The sequence below is a fragment of the Doryrhamphus excisus genome, chromosome 10 (assembly GCF_030265055.1).
Source record: "Doryrhamphus excisus isolate RoL2022-K1 chromosome 10, RoL_Dexc_1.0, whole genome shotgun sequence".
Taxonomy (NCBI): Eukaryota; Metazoa; Chordata; class Actinopteri; order Syngnathiformes; family Syngnathidae; genus Doryrhamphus; species Doryrhamphus excisus.
In genome coordinates this window covers 5,288,300-5,306,651 of record NC_080475.1, presented here as the reverse complement: position 1 = coordinate 5,306,651, position 18,352 = coordinate 5,288,300, and the positions used below count along the sequence as shown (strand labels likewise).

Here is an 18,352-nt window from a genome sequence, read left to right as displayed (position 1 = left end):
CAAATTTGCAGGGCAGCGAATGAACTGAATTCCCCTTCTGGCTTTTCCTTCCCTCAGATGGTCCACCATTCCGACTGTTCTTCAGAGTGAAATTTTACTCCTCGGAGCCAAATAACCTGCGTGAGGAATTCACAAGGTAAGGGGAGAGAAAAAAAAAAAACACGTCTCTCTTCAGCGTGATGGCGATAATGATGAGGTCCAGAGGGAACGTGAGGCAAATGACGTTGTCGCCAAATGGACTTTGTAGAACAAGGAGCTTGTATTATGTCAGCAATATGGATGTTATTGGTCAATTTAAAATGTGCATATACACATTTATGTTATTTTTCACGTTCTATTTCTCACTGCAGGTATCTGTTTGTGCTGCAGCTTCGACAAGACATCCTGTCTGGCAAGTAAGTGGAGTGGACACGTAAGAGACACATTTTCACGTAAACCGAGGTGTTTGAAACACTGCCATCGGGGGGGTGGCCGTATGATGGGCTGAACGTTGGCGAGGGACAATGAGGGCGCCATCGTTCTCCACCGTACGGACCTGGCTCTAGGCCTCATATTTACAAACCGCTCAGGTCCAAACTAAGCACACTCGTCCCTCGTTAACCACGGTTAATTGGTTCAGCGATAATATGAATTTCCTCCAAGAAGGATTAAATGTTAATAAATGGAATATTGTTGTAGTCGTAGCATAGAAAGCCTGTTTATGATCTTTTAAATATGTTTTGTAACATGTTTAGAGCCCTCCAGACATGAAATAACACCCCTATAGTCACCTTAAGTATATAAGCCATGTAAGACGGAAAAAAAACGTGTGTGTGACATTAAATATGTGGAGGACAGGAAGTGACGTGGAACGTTCAGAGATGAGTTTTAGCTAGTGGTAATTATTATGTCATTATTATTGTGCCTTATTATTATTATCTCACTGGACAATTACTGACGGGCGGCACGGCGGTCTAGTGGTTAGCGCGCAGACCTCACAGCTAGGAAACCAGGGTTCAATTCCACCCTCGGCCATCTCTGTGTGGAGTTAGCATGTTCTCCCTGTGCATGCGTGGGTTTTCTCCGGGTACTCCGGTTTCCTCCCACATTCCAAAAACATGCTAGGTTAATTGGCGACTCCAAATTGTCCATAGGTATGAATGTGAGTGTGAATGGTTGTTTGTCTATATGTGCCCTGTGATTGGCTGGCCACCAGTCCAGGGTGTACCCCGCCTCTCGCCCGAAGACAGCTGGGATAGGCTCCAGCACCCCCGCGACCCTCGTGAGGAAAAGCGGTAGAATATGAATGAATGAATGAACATGTTTAGAGCCCTCCAGACATGAAATAACACCCCTATAGTCACATTTACACGCAGATTAGCCACTATAGTAGATATAATCAGATAAAATAAGACATATTAGACATAAATAAGATGATCTGGACTCACATGTTAACAGGTCCTTGTTTATTTCTGGACAGCGTACTGCAGTGGCTTTACACATGTATTACCCAATACAGTACACATAGTAAGAGTATATAAGCCATGTAAGACGGAAAAAAAACGTGTGTGTGACATTAAATGTGTGGAGGACAGGAAGTGACGTGGAACGTTTTAGCTAGTTGTAATTATTATGTCATTATTATTGTGCCTTATTATTATTATCTCACTGGACAATTACTGACACCCAGTGGCCAATGTAGGATAATACATTCACATGTTCGGATGCTTCTTCTGCGTTTGTATATAAACAGAGACTCCACTGTAATTTATGGGCGTAGGTTGTAAACCACGAAAGTCGTAAACGGAATGGATAGATCATCCCCAAAACAATGCGCTTCAAAGCTAAGTTCAAAGTTTCACGCCTATCAGCGGAATGATAACCAACCCCGCAGCCTGCGGGGTGGGGATCAAAGGTCAGGTGACACAAGTGTCACATACACAGACTGCATGCGAACACACACACACACACACACATAAGCAGCAGTATATTGGCCATCTCTGTGTTCCGGCTTTATCTGGGCCACACATCCCCTGAGTGCAGCTCTATTATAACACTCAAGATCAGGAGCTGAAGAGAGATGATTATTTTCGGAAGAGGGTTGCTCCTCTAGCCACACACACACACACACACACACACACACACACATACACACACACACACAGACAGGTAGATGATTGTATTTGACTTGGCCCGGTGTGTACGCAGCCATCCCACTGACAGCCGCTGATCACAGCAGCTCATCTTGCCCCCCTTTTTTTTTTCTTCTCTCCTCAGACTGAAATGTCCATACGATGTCTCAGTAGAGCTGGCTGCGTACTGTTTGCAAAGTAAGTGCTTTTTTTTTATACCTCCAACATGGTTCCTTTTAATGAAAGGAAAATATTATTATTATAGAAGCGGTGTTAGATTAGTAATATTTCCCCTTCGGCAAATCTCAAATGCCAAATCGTCCAGAAATAGCTTTTTTTAATTATTGTTATTCCCGAGACATGTAAATATTCACTGCCTATTAGTTTGAGTGTGTAACAACGTTAGGTAAACCTGCACACTACTAATGAGATCCAGTACCAGAGCTGTATTAAGTATGAACAAAAGCATGATTGATGCTATAACTATACTATAACTATAACTATACTCATCAATATATTTTTAAATATGTCATTATAAGGGACAATCAAACAAATGACCGTTATCGTTTGTAAAGTTATCATTTTCAGAGCATAAACTGCTCATCAATCGTGTCTCCAAGAGGGAGAATGAAGCGCACCGCTTGACTGCGACCAGCAGAGGCGCTGTTGCTTCCACCTATATGTCTATCTGTCCGTCTGTCCAATTAATATTTAAAGAAAAAAACAGCCTTTGTGTTGTAGGTGACAAAGTGTATTTGTACCTTTTACATTTTTGTTTTTTTTTCATTAAACTACGACTTTACTCCAAGAATGTTTAGACTTTTCTATATCGCTGGTGCTTATTATTATGCTGGAGTCTATCCCAGCTGTCGTCAGGCGAGTTACACCCTGGACTGGTTGTGTTTTGTTACCAATATTGCCAAAATTATTGCAAAAAATTATTGTGAAAAGTGTATTTTTGTTCCTCACAGTACTAACACGTTATGCTCATAAAGTATTTTGTCGTGCTGTTCCAATTTTTTTAATATTAGTATTATGACTTCATTCTGATATTTTTACTTTATTATCATCATTAAATTACTGCTGTTTTTTTTTTTTTTTCATTTTTCTTGCTGTTTTTGTTGTTTTCTCTTCCTGGTAAGACTTCACAATAAAGTACACAAAATGACTTGTTAATGGGGGACGAACCTACCTAACCCAAACCACCAATCATTTGTTCCTCATTAGTTCTTTATTATGCTAGGAGTCCACTGGGTCGGCGCCAGTTGGTGTCAAAGATTATGTGATTGGCACGTAGTGGCTCGCTGTGGCGCCGAATTAATGTTCGCTCGGCATGTTACCGTTATTCGTGGCAATCACATAATCTTTGGCGAGAAGTGGCACCAACTGGCACTAGCCCAGTGGACACCGAGTAGCATCATTGGCGCAACTTGGCTCGGGCCATTACATTCCAATAGGCGGATTGTTCGTGACATTTGGTTCCACTTGGTGGACACTTGGCACCGATTGCTGGATGCAAGTGGCGCGATGAAGATTTTAAACATTTTGAAATTTTCTTTCCCGACAAATTCAATTTTTGCCGCCGTTACGGGCCACCACGAGCCAGTTGGGAGGCAGTTTGAGCCACTGCACGCCACTAGGCACCTTATTGGCGACACAGCAAATTGAACTGGCGCCAAATGGCACCAACTGTGGACTCTGTGGACTACTTTATCGTAACGTGAGACCGTTTTCTTGCTTAATTGCAGGCGAGCTGGGCGACTGCGATCCCTTGGACCACTCCCCCGAGCTGGTGTCGGAATTCCGCTTCACTCCGAAACAAAGTGAAGCCATGGAGGCGGACATCTTCAGCAGGTGGCTGGACCTCAGGTGAGACGTGGACGTTTTCAGGCGACGAGCGAGTAGTCGCCGTCACGTCCTCCTCTTCCTCAGCCAGCCACTCTGCGGCCGGTCTGTGTGAAGGATTATGGGATTAATCCCAGGAGGGTCTTGATTGATTCGGGGCAGTATTTAACCCAGCGGCGGTCTGATCGCTCCCATCTGGGATTAGATTACGTATGCCATGCAAAGTGAGGACAACACCCATTAAGTAGATGCCGTCTCTTTGCAGGGGGAAGAGTCCCTCCCAAGCCGAGATCTCCTTCCTCAACAAATGCAAGTGGCTGGAGCTTTATGGAGTAGACATGCACTTTGTTAAGGTGTGCCATCCTCCATTCATCCAACCCAGGTGGGCAATGCCGAGCTTTAAATGTGCTAAATCTTCAGGGCAGAGACGGAGGTGATTACGCACTTGGTCTCACTCCCACGGGCATCCTGGTGTTTGAGGGCGCCAACAAAATCGGCCTCTTCTTTTGGTAAGATGTCACAAAAGCTCAGCTTTTTTTTTTTTGTGGGGTATCCCCAAAAACATCAGACCTCACAAAAAGTGTTGTTTTTTTTGTATCACTTTGCGCTCCCGCCTGTCCATTGTTACGCACATTTGCTTCACCGGTTTCACAGTGTTTACTGCTGGGATGGTGGAAGTAAACATGTCTGACTCCGAAACAAGTGATGACGACATTCCTTTCAGCACGAAGCCACCGGGATATCTTTATGAACCGGAATACACAGATTTCTTACACATCCGTAGGTTTCGCCTGAAGACAGCTGGGATAGGCTCCAGCACCTCCCTTGTGAGGATAAACGGCACAAAATGAATGAATGAACGGTATATAATAATAAAATAATATAAAATAATATATATATAATAATATATATAATAATATAATATGAAATAATCTATAAATAATAAATAATAAATAATAAATAAACCAAATATCAAATAAATAAATAATATATAATAATAAAACAATATAAAATAAAATATATATATTATAATATAATAATATATATAATATAAAATAATCTATAAATAATAAATAAAGTACGTACAATTTTTTAAAACCACTATAGGTCTCACATTGCAGTGATCACGATGTAAACGCTGAGAAACACGCATACACAACAATGGACAGGAAGTAGCCTGCGAGGTCAAACAACCAGCAAAATGAAATCATTAATTATATGCGGTCATTAAATATGTCATCTCACTAAAATGTTGACGTTGTATTTGACACGCAGGCCCAAAATCACACGTCTGGATTTCAAAAAGAGCCGACTCACTTTGGTGGTGGTGGAGGACGACGACCAGGTTGGTAGTCTACAACCAAACACGTTGGCTATATTATCCATTTCCATGTCCTCCATTTCCAAAGGGCCGCGAGCAGGAGCACACCTTCGTGTTCCAGCTGGCCAGCGCCAAGAGCTGCAAACACGTGTGGAAGTGCGCCGTGGAGAGCCACGCCTTCTTCCGGCTACGGCAGCCAACCACGGGCAAGACGGGCCGCAGCGACTTCACGCGACTGGGCTCCCGCTTCAGATTCAGGTAGAGCTCAAATCACAGGTAGCGAGAGCCCAAGCGTAGCGGCCATTTTGTCCTCTGAAGTTTGCCGTTTGCCGTTATCTCCTTTATCAGAAATGAAACGGAATCAAACAAAACAAGCGACACTAGTAATGCTTTTAAATCCTCAACGTGCTCATCAAAAGTATACGCGGGTCCCGGCCCCAACATACGAGCGGTGATGTGTGCTTCGTATCTATGGTGATGTCGTATCTATGGTTACATGGATGTGTTCCTATGGCGACTGAGATATGTCCTTCATATTGTTTTCTTTCTCGCTTTTTTTTTTCTTTTTTAACCAAAGCAAGTATTCACACCTGAGGGACACATCCTCTTATTTTCCACAAGGGCTCCACGGAGCGCACGGCTTGCTGCCTTGCAAAGGCAGGCAGCAGGATTTGTACCGACGTGTATAAATCAGTAACATAGAACAAGGCAGGGGTGTCCAAACTTGATATGTTTCATTTTGGAAAAATAGAAAAGGTTCAACCATTACATTATTTTAATATTTAATATTATTACATGGCCTAGTGGTTAGCGCGCAGGCCACACAGCTAGGAGACCGGAGTTCGATTCCACCCTCGGGCATCTCTGTGTGGAGTTTGCATGTTCTCCCCGTGCATGCGTGGGATTTCTCCGGGTACTCCGGTTTCCTCCCACATTCCAAAAACATTCATTCATTCATTCGGAGGGTGCTGGAGCCTATCCCAGCTGTCTTCGGGCGAGAGGCGGGGTACACCCTGCACTGGTCGCCAGCCATTCCAAAAACATGCTAGGTTAATTGCCGTCTCCAAATTGTCCGTACGTTTCGCTTGAAGACAGCTGGGATAGGCTCCAGCACCCCCGCGACCCTTGTGAGGATAAGCGGCAGAAAATGAATGAATGAATGAATAAATGAACGGTGGACGAGTGGTCGGCGCGCAGGCCACACAGCGAGGAGACGTACCACGGGCCAGTAAAAAAACAAGCTGTCGGCTCCAAATGACCCCTGGGCCGCATGTTGGACACCCCTGGAACCAGGGATCAAAATGTCTCAACTTTATGTGAAAACAGCAAAAATGGCCAGTGTGAAGTCTGCAACGTATCTTTAGTCATACGTGAGCTGCGGCTGTCGTCATAACAATAACACGGAAAATACTTCCTGATTCCTTGATTCCTTGATTCCTTGATTCCTTTCCCTTGTCCCTGGCAGTGGTAAAACGGAGTACCAGGCCACTCACAGCAGCCGACTGAGGCGAGCCAGCACGTTCGAGAGAAGGCCGAGCAAACGCTACCCCTCCCGCACGCAGTCGCTGGGCAAAGGTGAGTCTTATCAGACCACGCCGTGTACGACCGGAGAGTCGACCAGATGCGCCATCGCTCACCGTCGGCCCCCTTCACGCCTGCCGAGGCACAACATTGCGTCAGAACATTGTCGAGCTTGCAGTGTAATAATGACGTCACACGCTTGCATTTAAGGCATCACATTACATCGAAATCAGCGAAAGCATGTCGCATTCAGGGACTTGGCTCCCCGCGGACGCTACCTTACCTCCTCTTTCTGCTCTGCATCCAATGGGGATAATTCTAATTATATTTATATTTAATTATATATAATTCTAACAGTCCGCATTGAATTATTAGTCTAATTTCATCTGTTAAAGTGTCGTACTACCAGCTGTATGTTCTCATGTCCCTTTTTTCAGGAGCACTTCAAACATCCGACCACATCAAATTATTTAATTTAATTTAATTTAATTTAATTTAATTTAATTTAATTTAATTTAATTTAATTTAATTTAATTTAATTTAATTTAATTCAATTTAATTTTTCCCTGAATAAGACATGTTACCATGTTCTCATGTTGCCAGCTTGTATGTTAAAAATTTAAATACTTAGAACGCAACTGAGGGGCCGGATTCAAACGCTTGGTGGGCCGCATGTGGCCCCTGGGCCGTAGTTTGCCCACCCTTGATATAGAACATAGTAACTCCATAATAATAATAGGAAGTAATCTAAAAAAACATGAATAAGTAACAAAGAGTATATAGTAATATAATAGTAAAATAATAATAATAAATATAATTAAACCTTACTGCAATAGGCCACACAGTCAGGAGATCGGGAAAACCTGGGTTCGATTCTCGACTTGGGCATCTCTGTGTGGAGTTTGCATTCCGGTTTCCTCCCACATTCCAAAAACATGCTAGGTTAATTAGCGACTCCAAATTGTCCGTAGGTATGAATGTGAGTGTGAATGGTTGTTTGTCTATATGTGCCCTGTGATTGGCTGGCTGGCCACCAGTCCATAGGCTCCAGCATGCCCCCCACCACCCTAATGAGGATAAGCGGCATGGAAAATGGATGGATGGATGGAATTATACATTTTGTCAGGTGATGAAGGTCTTTCCTTCCTCCTGCTGTCAGACTCCAATAATCCTGTACAATAATCGTGCAATTAACCGTGCAATAAACCTGCTCGATCTACATATGTTGATATGTTATGGCAATATGTGATGTATTTTAATGAGTTGGGGAGTAACCACATTTGTCTGCAACCCCCGCCTGAAGTAATTATTGAACAATTTGGCTGTAAGAAATCATTTTTCCATTCTTACGCAACTGGTAATTGAGCTTGTTAGCGTCAAGAAAGTGCTTTACATTCCCCGGGTTTAAAGTGTCACCTTTCCATACTGTCAAAAAACACCTGCTGTCACTCTCCCTTTAATCCCTTCCCTTTGAGCAGGCGCCGCGCCTGCGCCCTCACGGCTATTCAACACCGCCTCGACCGCAGTTGAAAGGTCACATGGTTTACGTGTTTTCTCTGCTTCCCAGTTGCTGCCATCTCCCCAGTGAAGCCGGCTCACATCAGGTAAGCACGCGAGGATACGCTTTTTTATTTGTGATATTTGGGTCATGGCGCCGTGTTTGTTCCTTCTTCTTCGCCCGCTGCGTCGTTGCCCCACGCTTACGACTCGCTGGTGCACCCTGCAGAGCACAGGAAGTACTGCAGGGACGTTCCGCTGACTGGTTTCATTATTAGTTAGACTCATGAAACTGTTTGAATGCTTGAACCTGATGAACTCTGCCTAACAACAAATAGTGGGGGGGAGGGGGGGTTGGTCATGTGATTCATACCAAAGAAAAAGGGTTACTTTTGTTTTAGTGTTTGTTCCCAGCCATTTGTGTATGAATAACATTGTGTATTACTCTACTTTCTATTTCTACTTCATGTTTTTATCTTCAGTACTTGTAATTTTATTTACTATAAGGAAGTGGCACATGCGCAGGCCTCACAGCTAGGAGACCCGAGTTCGATCCCACCCTTCTGCCATCTCTGTGCGGAGTTTGCATGTTCTCCCCGTGCATGCGTGGGTTTTTGGACCCACATTCCAAAAAGATGCTAGGTTAATTGGCCACTCCAAATTGTCCATAGGTATGAATGTGAGTGTGAATGGTTGTTTGTCTATATGTGCCCTGTGATTGGCTGGCCACCAGTCCAGGGTGTACCCCGCCTCTCGCCCGAAGACAGCTGGGATAGGCTCCAGCACCCCCCGCGACCCTCGTGAGGAAAAGCGGTAGAAAATGAATGAATGTTTTTATCTTTAGTACATGCAGTTTTGTTTACTATAAGGAAGTAGCACAACTGCTACTGTTTGTTATAAAGTACATTTTTACTCGTCGAAAGATGCGTGCTGGGGATACCGGCGACAAGACCGTGATACTTAATATCTTGATACTCGTGTGTCATCCCCAAGTCAAAGACACCAACTGAACTGCACTTTAACTCCATATCGGATCAAGCTATGAACTGTACAGTGCTGCCATACGAAGCATTGAACCTCATTGATTGTCGTCTTTCTTTTTCCCGCCCTCGCGCCAGCCCTGATCCCAGCCTGCACGCAGTGAGTGACCTCCGATGACCTTCTTAAAAACACACACACGCACACACACACACGCCGTCACAGCACGCGTGGCGGCTCTGTGACATTTAATTTTCTCCAATCCTCTCCAGTACCAGCACAACATCCCGATGGCGGGTCACGAGGCGTGGCACCCGGCGGCCCACACGGCGGCCCACACCTCCTTCACGCCCTCCATTTACCTGCATCCCTCCGGGCACACGGCGCCGCACAGGTAGGACGGTGGGACCGGCGTAGCGACGAGGGCATGACGTGACCACATATTTAGTCGCTTAATCACACTGCAGGGCAGGTTTCTATTTTTAGAATGCTATCTTTTCCTTTCATCTCACTTTCATGTCGCTCATACACCTCGTGTGTGTGTGTGTGTGTGTGTTTGTGTGTGTGCTCGCCTGTGTGTGTGTTCAGACCTTCTGTCAGGGCCTCGTCCAGCCCCGTGTCCAGTCACCCTCCCATCCCAGAGAGAACCACCAGCATCCTCACTGGACCCATCAGTGTCGTTCACAGGGACAAGGTCATGACTGCACTTTGACCCCTATTTGACTGTTGACCCAGACTCTTTTTTTGACCCCCCACCTAATCTCCCCATCCCTCCCCATCATCATCATTCTCATCACATTGTTTGTTGTTCTATAAGAAGACAAACTAGAATGTAACAGGATGCTTGAATAGTGGCTGGGTTTGCTTGTGCAAGGTCAGGAGCTTTAAATGTCCGTAGTAGGCGAGAACCTGCTTTGCGGTGCCTTCACTTGTCACTTTTTCTCTCAGATTAGAGGCACCGATGAAGTGATAGATGTGCTTAGAACGGTAATTTTTCAAGAGGTTAAAAGGGTGCAATCCTGCATGCTGCTTTCGGGACGCTGCTGCTGCTGCTGCTGCTTTATTTTCGTACGTGACGTCATGGATGACATTTATCTATTTGTTTACATATAATGTGGTTTGGCCGTGATAGTGGGATAAGATCTGTTGAAATCACATTGTGCCTTAATTCATTTATTCATCCATTCATGGGTTTTTGCCATATTGCTTGTTTAAAAAAAAAATAAACAAATGTGAATGAATGCAACCTACAGCATTTAGAAGTTCCGTTTTTTTTTAATGGTCTTATATTGGTGTGTATTGCTGGAGATGAAGGTATGGACTTCTCCACAACCCTTATTTGTTTGTTCATCTCCAATTATGATGGTTTTTACTGGGACTTCTACTTCTAGCAGTGAATACAGTGGAACCTTGGTTAGCGTGATTAATTCATTCCAGAAGATCAGACTCTAACCAAAACGGATGCTAACCGAATCCATGTATATTAATACATTTAAGGTTACTTTTACCTTCATTGAAGTCGTTATTCATGACGTGACTGTCCCCAAAGACACGATGTGGCAGCCAGATCAACCACCGCCACCTTCTTGTTTTGACATCATGAGTTGTTTCTTCAATTCAGTAGTTGTCGCCTCAGTACTGCGACCCAAAATGGAGCCAAAGAAACACTATTGAATTCCAAAAATAACTCATGACTAAACAGGAAGATGGCGTCCGTGTGGTGCCTTTTCGTTAATATCATTAATATGCATTTACAATTGTTTTATACATATAAAATTATAATTATAAACCGCTGATGATGTCATAGACGGGTGATACAATTTCCAGTTTTGGTTGTCAGTTTGTTTGCTAGCTCACGCAGTGTATCAATAACACGACACGACAAATTACACCCGTAAATTGTTGATGCTAACTGGGACGGATGCTAACCAAGGTAACAATATATGTTGATTTTGGGGGGGAAGGGAAATACATTAAAATTACAGTTTCCATGCGTGAATGTTTTCGCAAAATGGCCATTATTATGTTTTTATTAGGGCTGTCAAGTTTAATGGAAGCTTCTTTTAACGGTGCTGGGGGTTTTTTGACACGTGTTCGATTCCTGTCTGACACTTGAACACACCGTAGTTTGATTGAATCTGGAACAAATATTGAGCAGAAATTGAGAACTCTCATCAAATCTAAAATGAAATGTAATGTAACTTATTTCGATCTGTGATTAATTGTGATTAATCATGATTAAATATTTTAATCAATTGACAGCCCTAGTTTATGTAGACTAGAAGTTTGGTTAATTAATGAATCCCTATCGATTCTCTTGAACCGCCATGGAAAATGTCCAACTTAATTCTACAAAGTGAGTACGACAGCTTGAGAAAAATACAGAAAAAAAGTATTTTAATCTTGTTGAATTAACAATGTTATGATTTCATGGTTGTATTGTTGTATTTTTTTTATTATGTCCTGTGTCGTCCTCCTCAGCTTCCCTCTGAGCGGTCCCGCCTCGGACCATCAGCTAAACACGGAACAGAACGAGACGTCATATTCCGCCAAGGTCCATCGCCGCCATCGCCGCCACACACACAGCCAGGACACGCTTTGCCACACGCACAATAAAATCAGTGAGTGCACTTTCACCTGCAAATATTAAGTATATCTCAAGTATGCGGTGCGTTTAGGTACAAACAGAAACAATACCACTCCTATAGCATAGCATGGCGTTGCGGTTTAAATACACGGTACGGTATATTGCCAATATACAAGGCATATTGTTTTACCGTACGTGACCGTATTTCCCAGCCTTTAGTGAAACAAAACACACTCGCTGCTGACAACAATTCTGTATGATTTATAAAGTGCGCCGCTAACCATAGAACCATGAATACAACAACAGTGACTTAGAAAAGTGTCTGTAGTGCTGTACATATCGAACAGGTACATAGTGGTAAACAATTGGAGTACGCCAAATGAGATACAATGAGGTCGTCGATGTTATTATTATTATTATTATTATTATTATTCATTCATTTTCTACCGCTTTTTCCTCACGAGGGTAGCGGGGGGTGCTGGAGCCTATCCCAGCTGTCTTCAACAACCATTCACACTCACATTCATACCTATGGACAATTTGGAGTGGCTAATTAACCTAGCATGTTTTTGGAATGTGGGAGGAAACCGGAGTACCCGGAGAAAACCCACGCATGCACGGGGAGAACATGCAAACTCCACACAGAGATGGCCGAGGGTGGAATTGAACCCTTGTCTCCTAGCTGTGAGGTCTGCGCGCTAACCACTCGACCGCCGTGCCGCCCATTATTATTATTATTATTATTATTATTTGTAGCCATTTTTCTTTTTATTTTAGAATGTCGAGCGTCGCCCTGCCCGGGAAAAGACTTGGAGATGTCTCCGTCTCTCCGAAAGGCCGTGGAGTCAGACAGCGAGTGTCCTCCGTGGCCTTCACTGCTCCTCAACATGGACACCAGGGTCAGATAGACTTCCTGGAAGTGATTTTTTTTTCTCCCCCTTTTCTGCTCACAAGATGATCAATTTCCCGCCTGCTCTCACTTGTCCTTCCGCAGCGAGAAGAGAAGCAGCTGTCGGAAAAGTCTCTCCATCCTCCCTCCGCCGCCTCCCCCTCTCCGGCTCTGCATCCTGACCACCTTAAGTGTAACATTTTCAAAGCTCAGATGGAGGCTGCTTTCAGGGTGGGTACCAGAGAAGATCTCCATTTCATGCTGCGTGTGGGAACGCTTTCATGTGCGTCCTTTTTGCACACAGAAGGAAGGTTCATCGAGTCCACGAGGGAAGAACTCCAACACTCCTCTCAAGGACAGGCCAGTTCTGTTCATCTTTTCTTCCTTCAACGCCAACAAAAGTTCAATCAGGGTTTTATCAGCATATTGCAGAAGCTTACATAATAGGCATAAAATGCATGATAGCTAGCATACTTCAACACGTTTATGAACCAACGTAAGGCAGGGATGGCCGACGTTCATGACTTGGAGGCTCCTGTCAGCACATACATTACATTACTAGTTACTGAGGAGATAATCAGTACAGTAGTTACTGTGGAACTAATCCATAGAGTGGTTACTGGGGAACCACGGCATATAAATCTAGTTACTGAGGAACTAATGTATAGAGGAGTTACTAAGGAACTAAGGCATATACATTTAGAGTAGTTACTGAGGAACTAATAAGGGATTAATGTGTAGAGTAGTTACTGAGGCACATACATTTGGAGTAGTTACTGAGGAACTAATGAGTAGAGTAGTCACTGAGGAACTAACGAGTAGAGTAGTCACTGAGGAACTAACGAGTAGAGTAGCTAATAGGGAACTCATGAGTAGAGTAGTTACTCGGTAACTAAGGCACATTCATTTAGAGTGGTTGCTGTGGAACTGATGAAGAATTAATGACCAGTTACTGACAAACTAATGAAGAACTAATGCATAGAGTAGTCACTGAGGAACTAAGGCGCATGCATTTAGAGTGGTTACTGACTAAGTAATGAGGAGCTAATGTGTAGAGTAGTTACCGATGAAGTAATGAGGAACTAATGCATAGAGTAGTTACTAGGGAACTAAGGCTCATGTATTTAGAGTAGTTACTGAAGAACTAATGATGAATTAATGAGTCGAGTAGTCACTCAGGAACTATTTAGAGTGGTTACTGAAGAAGTAATGATGAACTAATGTGTAGAGTAGTTACAGATGAACTGATGAGAAACAAATGCGTAGAGTAGTTAATGGGGAACTAAGGCTCATGTATTTGGAGTAGTTACTAATGAGGAATTAATGAGTAGAGTAGTTACTGAGGAACTAATGGGGAATTAATGAGTAGAGTAGTTACTGAGGAACTAATGGGGAACTAATGAGTAGAGTAGTTACTGAGGAACTAATGAGGAATTAATGAGTAGAGTAGTTACTGAGGAACTAATGAGGAACTAATGAGTAGAGTAGTTACTGAGGAACTAATGAGAAATTAATGAGTAGAGTAGTTACTGAGGAACTAATGAGTAGAGTAGTTACTGAGGAACTAATGAGAAATTAATGAGTAGAGTAGTTACTGAGGAACTAATGAGTAGAGTAGTTACTGAGGAACTAATGAGAAATTAATGAGTAGAGTAGTTACTGAGGAACTAATGAGTAGAGTAGTTACTGAGGAACTAATGAGGAATTAATGAGTAGAGTAGTTACTGAGGAACTAATGAGGAATTAATGAGTAGAGTAGTTACTGAGGAACTAATGAGGAATTAATGAGTAGAGTAGTTACTGAGGAACTAATGAGGAACTAATGAGTAGAGTAGTTACTGAGGAACTAATGAGGAATTAATGAGTAGAGTAGTTACTGTGGAACTAATGAAGAATTAATGAGCAGTTACCGACAAACTAATGAAGAACCAATGCGTAGAGTAGTTACTGAGGAATCTCAGGTGTCGACGACTAAAATGTCAGTATGGTCTCCAGGTATCACAACTCCTCCCAAGACTCGCTGGCGTCCATCTTGCCTGCAGACCAAGCGTCCCTCAGACCAGACGTGGCATCCAGCGCCAGCACCAACCGCAGGAAACGTCTCGTCAGACAGTTCAGCTTGTGAGTTCATCGCCGCCGTCGTGCCCTCGGTCTGCACTGCGGGCCTTTTATTCGCCGGGAATCTCGAATCTCGAATCCTGCGAAAGGCTCGAGCGTTTTTCTCTCTCCTTGTCGGGTAGTAACCACGAAGATGAAGACAATCTCCCTGAAGCGCTGGCGGCCATTTCCTGTGAGAGCACGGCCAAGTCGGGCTCCAGCAGCTCCCTGGACAAACAAGTCCAGCCGTCCATTTACCCGCAGGTACCACGCCCACTCATGTCACCCACGGGGGCCGTCATGGGGGGAATGGATTCATGCTGTGTGGGATTGTGTGTGTGTGCATCAGGTGGACAATGTGCCAACATTGACGGGGGGTGGTCCGTGCTGTGTCTCTCCTTTGCCTTCCCCCCACTGCTCCCCTTCTTGCTACTGTAGCCCCCTCCCGCACCTGGTCCCTTACCTTGCCGCCCACCACGACAGGTAACGCACCTTATGTATCTTCTTTACATGTACAACAATGGACACACTTCTACTGGAACCAATCCATCACGTCCTGCTTAAAGGGGGCGTCTGCTAGTGGTGGGCGGATCGATACAAATATCGATCATCACGATCCCAACGTCAGTATCAATACTGATAGAGCAGCGTTTGATTAACCGTGACCCAGCAACGACCGCCCACCATTAGATGCCAGCCAGGCAGGCAAGGCAAAGCCCAGACTAACCACAGAGAGAGCAGGAGGTTGGCAGAAAGAATGAAAATGAAAATGAATAGAGTAGTTACTGAGAAACTAATGGGAAACTAATGAGTAGAGTAGTTACTGAGGAACTACTGAGTAGAGTAGCCACTGAGGAACCAATGAGGAACTAATGAATAGAGTAGTTACTAAGAAACTAATGGGAAACTAATGAGTAGAGTAGTTACTGAGGAACTACTGAGTAGAGTAGCCACTGAGGAACCAATGAGGAACTAATGAATAGAGTAGTTACTGGGAAACTAATGGGAAACTAATGAGTAGAGTAGTTACTGAGAAACTAAGGCACGTTCATTTAGAGTAGTTACTGTGGAACTGATGAATAATTAATGGGCAGTTACTGACAAACTAATGAAGAACCAATGAATAGAGTAGTTACTAAGAAACTAATGGGAAACTAATGAGTAGAGTAGTTACCGAGAAACTAAGGCATTTTCATTTAGAGTAGTTACTGTGGAACTGATGAATAATTAATGGGCAGTTACTGACAAACTAATGAAGAACTAATGAGTAGAGTAGTGACTGAGGAACTAAGGCACATGCATTTAGAGTGGTTACTGAAGAAGTAATGAACTGATGTGTAGAGTAGTTACCGAGGAACTAATTCGTAGAGTAGTTACTGGGGAACTAAAGCACATGCATTTAGAGTAGTTACTGAAGAACTAATGAGGAATTAATGAGTAGAGTAGTAATACTATAATATATATACATATATATATATATCAACACTTATAATGTCCGCCCACTAATCCAGTATATAGTATACAGTATATGGTGCATACTGTATTACAAATACAAAGATGATAGTACTATTATGTCTGTTGACATTCTTCTTGTGGACTAAATCTAATATTTTGTGTGTGTGTGTGTGTGTGTGTGTGTGCGTGTGCGTGTGCGTGTGCGTGTGCAGTAGCGGCGAGGAAATGTGCGTGGACAGAGAGAAGATACTACGAGCCCTCCTCATGACCGAGCTCTGAGACCACGACCTCCGACCCCAAAGGCTTTGGCCGCAGTCAACATTTGTGAATATTTATTTAATATTTGCATATAATATTTGCTTAAGTGTTCCTTTCTATTCATCCAATGGAAAGTATAGATACGGCAGGGGTGGAGCCCAGGGCTTATTATGACCATAAATATGGTTATTAACGAGCTACACGATATCATTAGATGATATTAGTAGATGGTTTGATTGACATTATCGACCAACATGGGATGGAGTTTAACGTCTGTTATGTTAGTTTAGTTTAGTATTCATTAAAGGCTTGGACACCCCTGTTGGTGCATGCATGATATTAGGCAGTATCCTGTACTTTATAGTGTACATATACACTATATGTATATACAGTACTGTATGTATATACGGTATATTATTTTGAACGACTTGAATGTATTTGACGTGAAACATCTTTTACCAGAGAGCTTGTCCCTCCTCACGCAGTGACGGAGGTTCAGTTGCACCGCATGGACAAAAGTCATGGGACACCTGACCGTGACAGGAAGTAGTCGGTATTGAACAGCAGGATGCAGGTTTTGTTGTGTTTATTTATTTATATGTCTATTTCTACTTCATGCCTTCATGACACATTGCTTTACAAGGAAATGTATTTCTAGCTTTTCTTGTACACAAGATGAATACTTGCAATCCAAAGGAATTCGAGAGGCGTTTTACACCGTTGACTAAGACGCACTTTGGGTCACAGCCTCTCTCTCGCTCTCTTTCTCTTTCTCTCTCTCCATTTTTTTTTTCTTGTATCATTTCATGCAGGCTGTTTTAAGGGTTTCAAAGACGCTCATTCACTTCACTGTCGTGTTTCTTTGTTCTTTTTCAGGAAGTTCAGCACATTTTTAATGAGGAAATTATATTCTGCCCATAAAGGTATTGTAAAAGTTTTGTTGATGCTGTATTTATTTATTTATTTATTTATGTATTTATCGTTGCTGAAGTTTTTTTTTAAAGTAACGGACTGTATTACAATGGATTTATTGGAATAATGAATAGTAACAGTGACATTTATGTTTAAAAAAATAACATGTTTTCTATTGATTGGTTATTATTTAATGTATTTATTTATTTTTACTACACTTATATTTAGGGCAAAATAATGTATGTAAACAAAAATTACACATTTAAACATTGATTGATTTAATATTATTTAATTATTTTTATACACTTTTTTTAAGGGCAAAATAAATAATAGTAACAGTGAAATTGATGCTAAAAAATAGCAGATTTTCCATTGATTATTATTAATTTTTTAATTATTAATTAATTTGGAGCAAAATAAAAAATAGCATCAGTGAAATTTATGTTAAGAAAACTAAAAAAAATATTTTATACAAATTTTTGGTATTAATTAAAATGTTATGATTTATATAACTATAACATGTCTATACTATAAATATTACAGTTAATTTGTATTCTAATGTATGTATGTAATTTGTATTATAATGAAAAATACTTAATCATTATTAATTATTATCAACCCAAAGGGTGACCCAGGTGAGTATAAGCGACGTAGATAATGACTGAGTGATTATTGTTATTATTTTTGGGAGGAAAATCCTTCTTCTAAAAGCTGCCTTCTAAAATAGTCCACTAGAGGGAGACACATTGTCTCCGTTTGGCAGCTGGTATTATCTTGTCGCATAACACAAGCTGACATGGACACGGGACATGTGGCACCACGTGACAGACACGCACCAACATCTTCTACTTCCTTCAGCAGCGTGATATCAAAATAAAAGC

General features: G+C 42.4%; 1 protein-coding gene across 7 annotated transcripts in view; it reads left to right on the top strand.

Annotated features, from left to right (window-relative positions):
* Nucleotides 1–18,352, top strand: part of epb41l4b (erythrocyte membrane protein band 4.1 like 4B) — a 35,388-nt gene that overhangs the window by 6,767 nt on the left and 10,269 nt on the right. The window contains exons 4-23 of one of the 7 annotated variants that reach the window (XM_058083398.1): nt 58–136; nt 351–395; nt 2,257–2,309; nt 3,860–3,980; nt 4,222–4,309; nt 4,377–4,465; nt 5,232–5,301; nt 5,366–5,535; nt 6,743–6,852; nt 8,366–8,402; nt 9,414–9,435; nt 9,546–9,667; nt 11,755–11,894; nt 12,638–12,759; nt 12,855–12,980; nt 13,054–13,109; nt 14,745–14,870; nt 14,990–15,110; nt 15,285–15,329; nt 16,517–17,482. In XM_058083398.1, the coding sequence (XP_057939381.1) occupies nt 58–136; nt 351–395; nt 2,257–2,309; nt 3,860–3,980; nt 4,222–4,309; nt 4,377–4,465; nt 5,232–5,301; nt 5,366–5,535; nt 6,743–6,852; nt 8,366–8,402; nt 9,414–9,435; nt 9,546–9,667; nt 11,755–11,894; nt 12,638–12,759; nt 12,855–12,980; nt 13,054–13,109; nt 14,745–14,870; nt 14,990–15,110; nt 15,285–15,329; nt 16,517–16,654 (1,880 nt within the window). In that variant the 3' untranslated portion in view covers nt 16,655–17,482. Of the gene's footprint in view, nt 1–57; nt 137–350; nt 396–2,256; nt 2,310–3,859; nt 3,981–4,221; nt 4,310–4,376; nt 4,466–5,231; nt 5,302–5,365; nt 5,536–6,742; nt 6,853–8,365; nt 8,403–9,413; nt 9,436–9,545; nt 9,668–11,754; nt 11,895–12,637; nt 12,760–12,854; nt 12,981–13,053; nt 13,110–14,744; nt 14,871–14,989; nt 15,111–15,195; nt 15,330–16,513; nt 17,498–18,352 lie in introns of those variants that run through there. The other 6 variants (XM_058083395.1, XM_058083397.1, XM_058083394.1 and 3 more) reach the window with 6 other exon arrangements.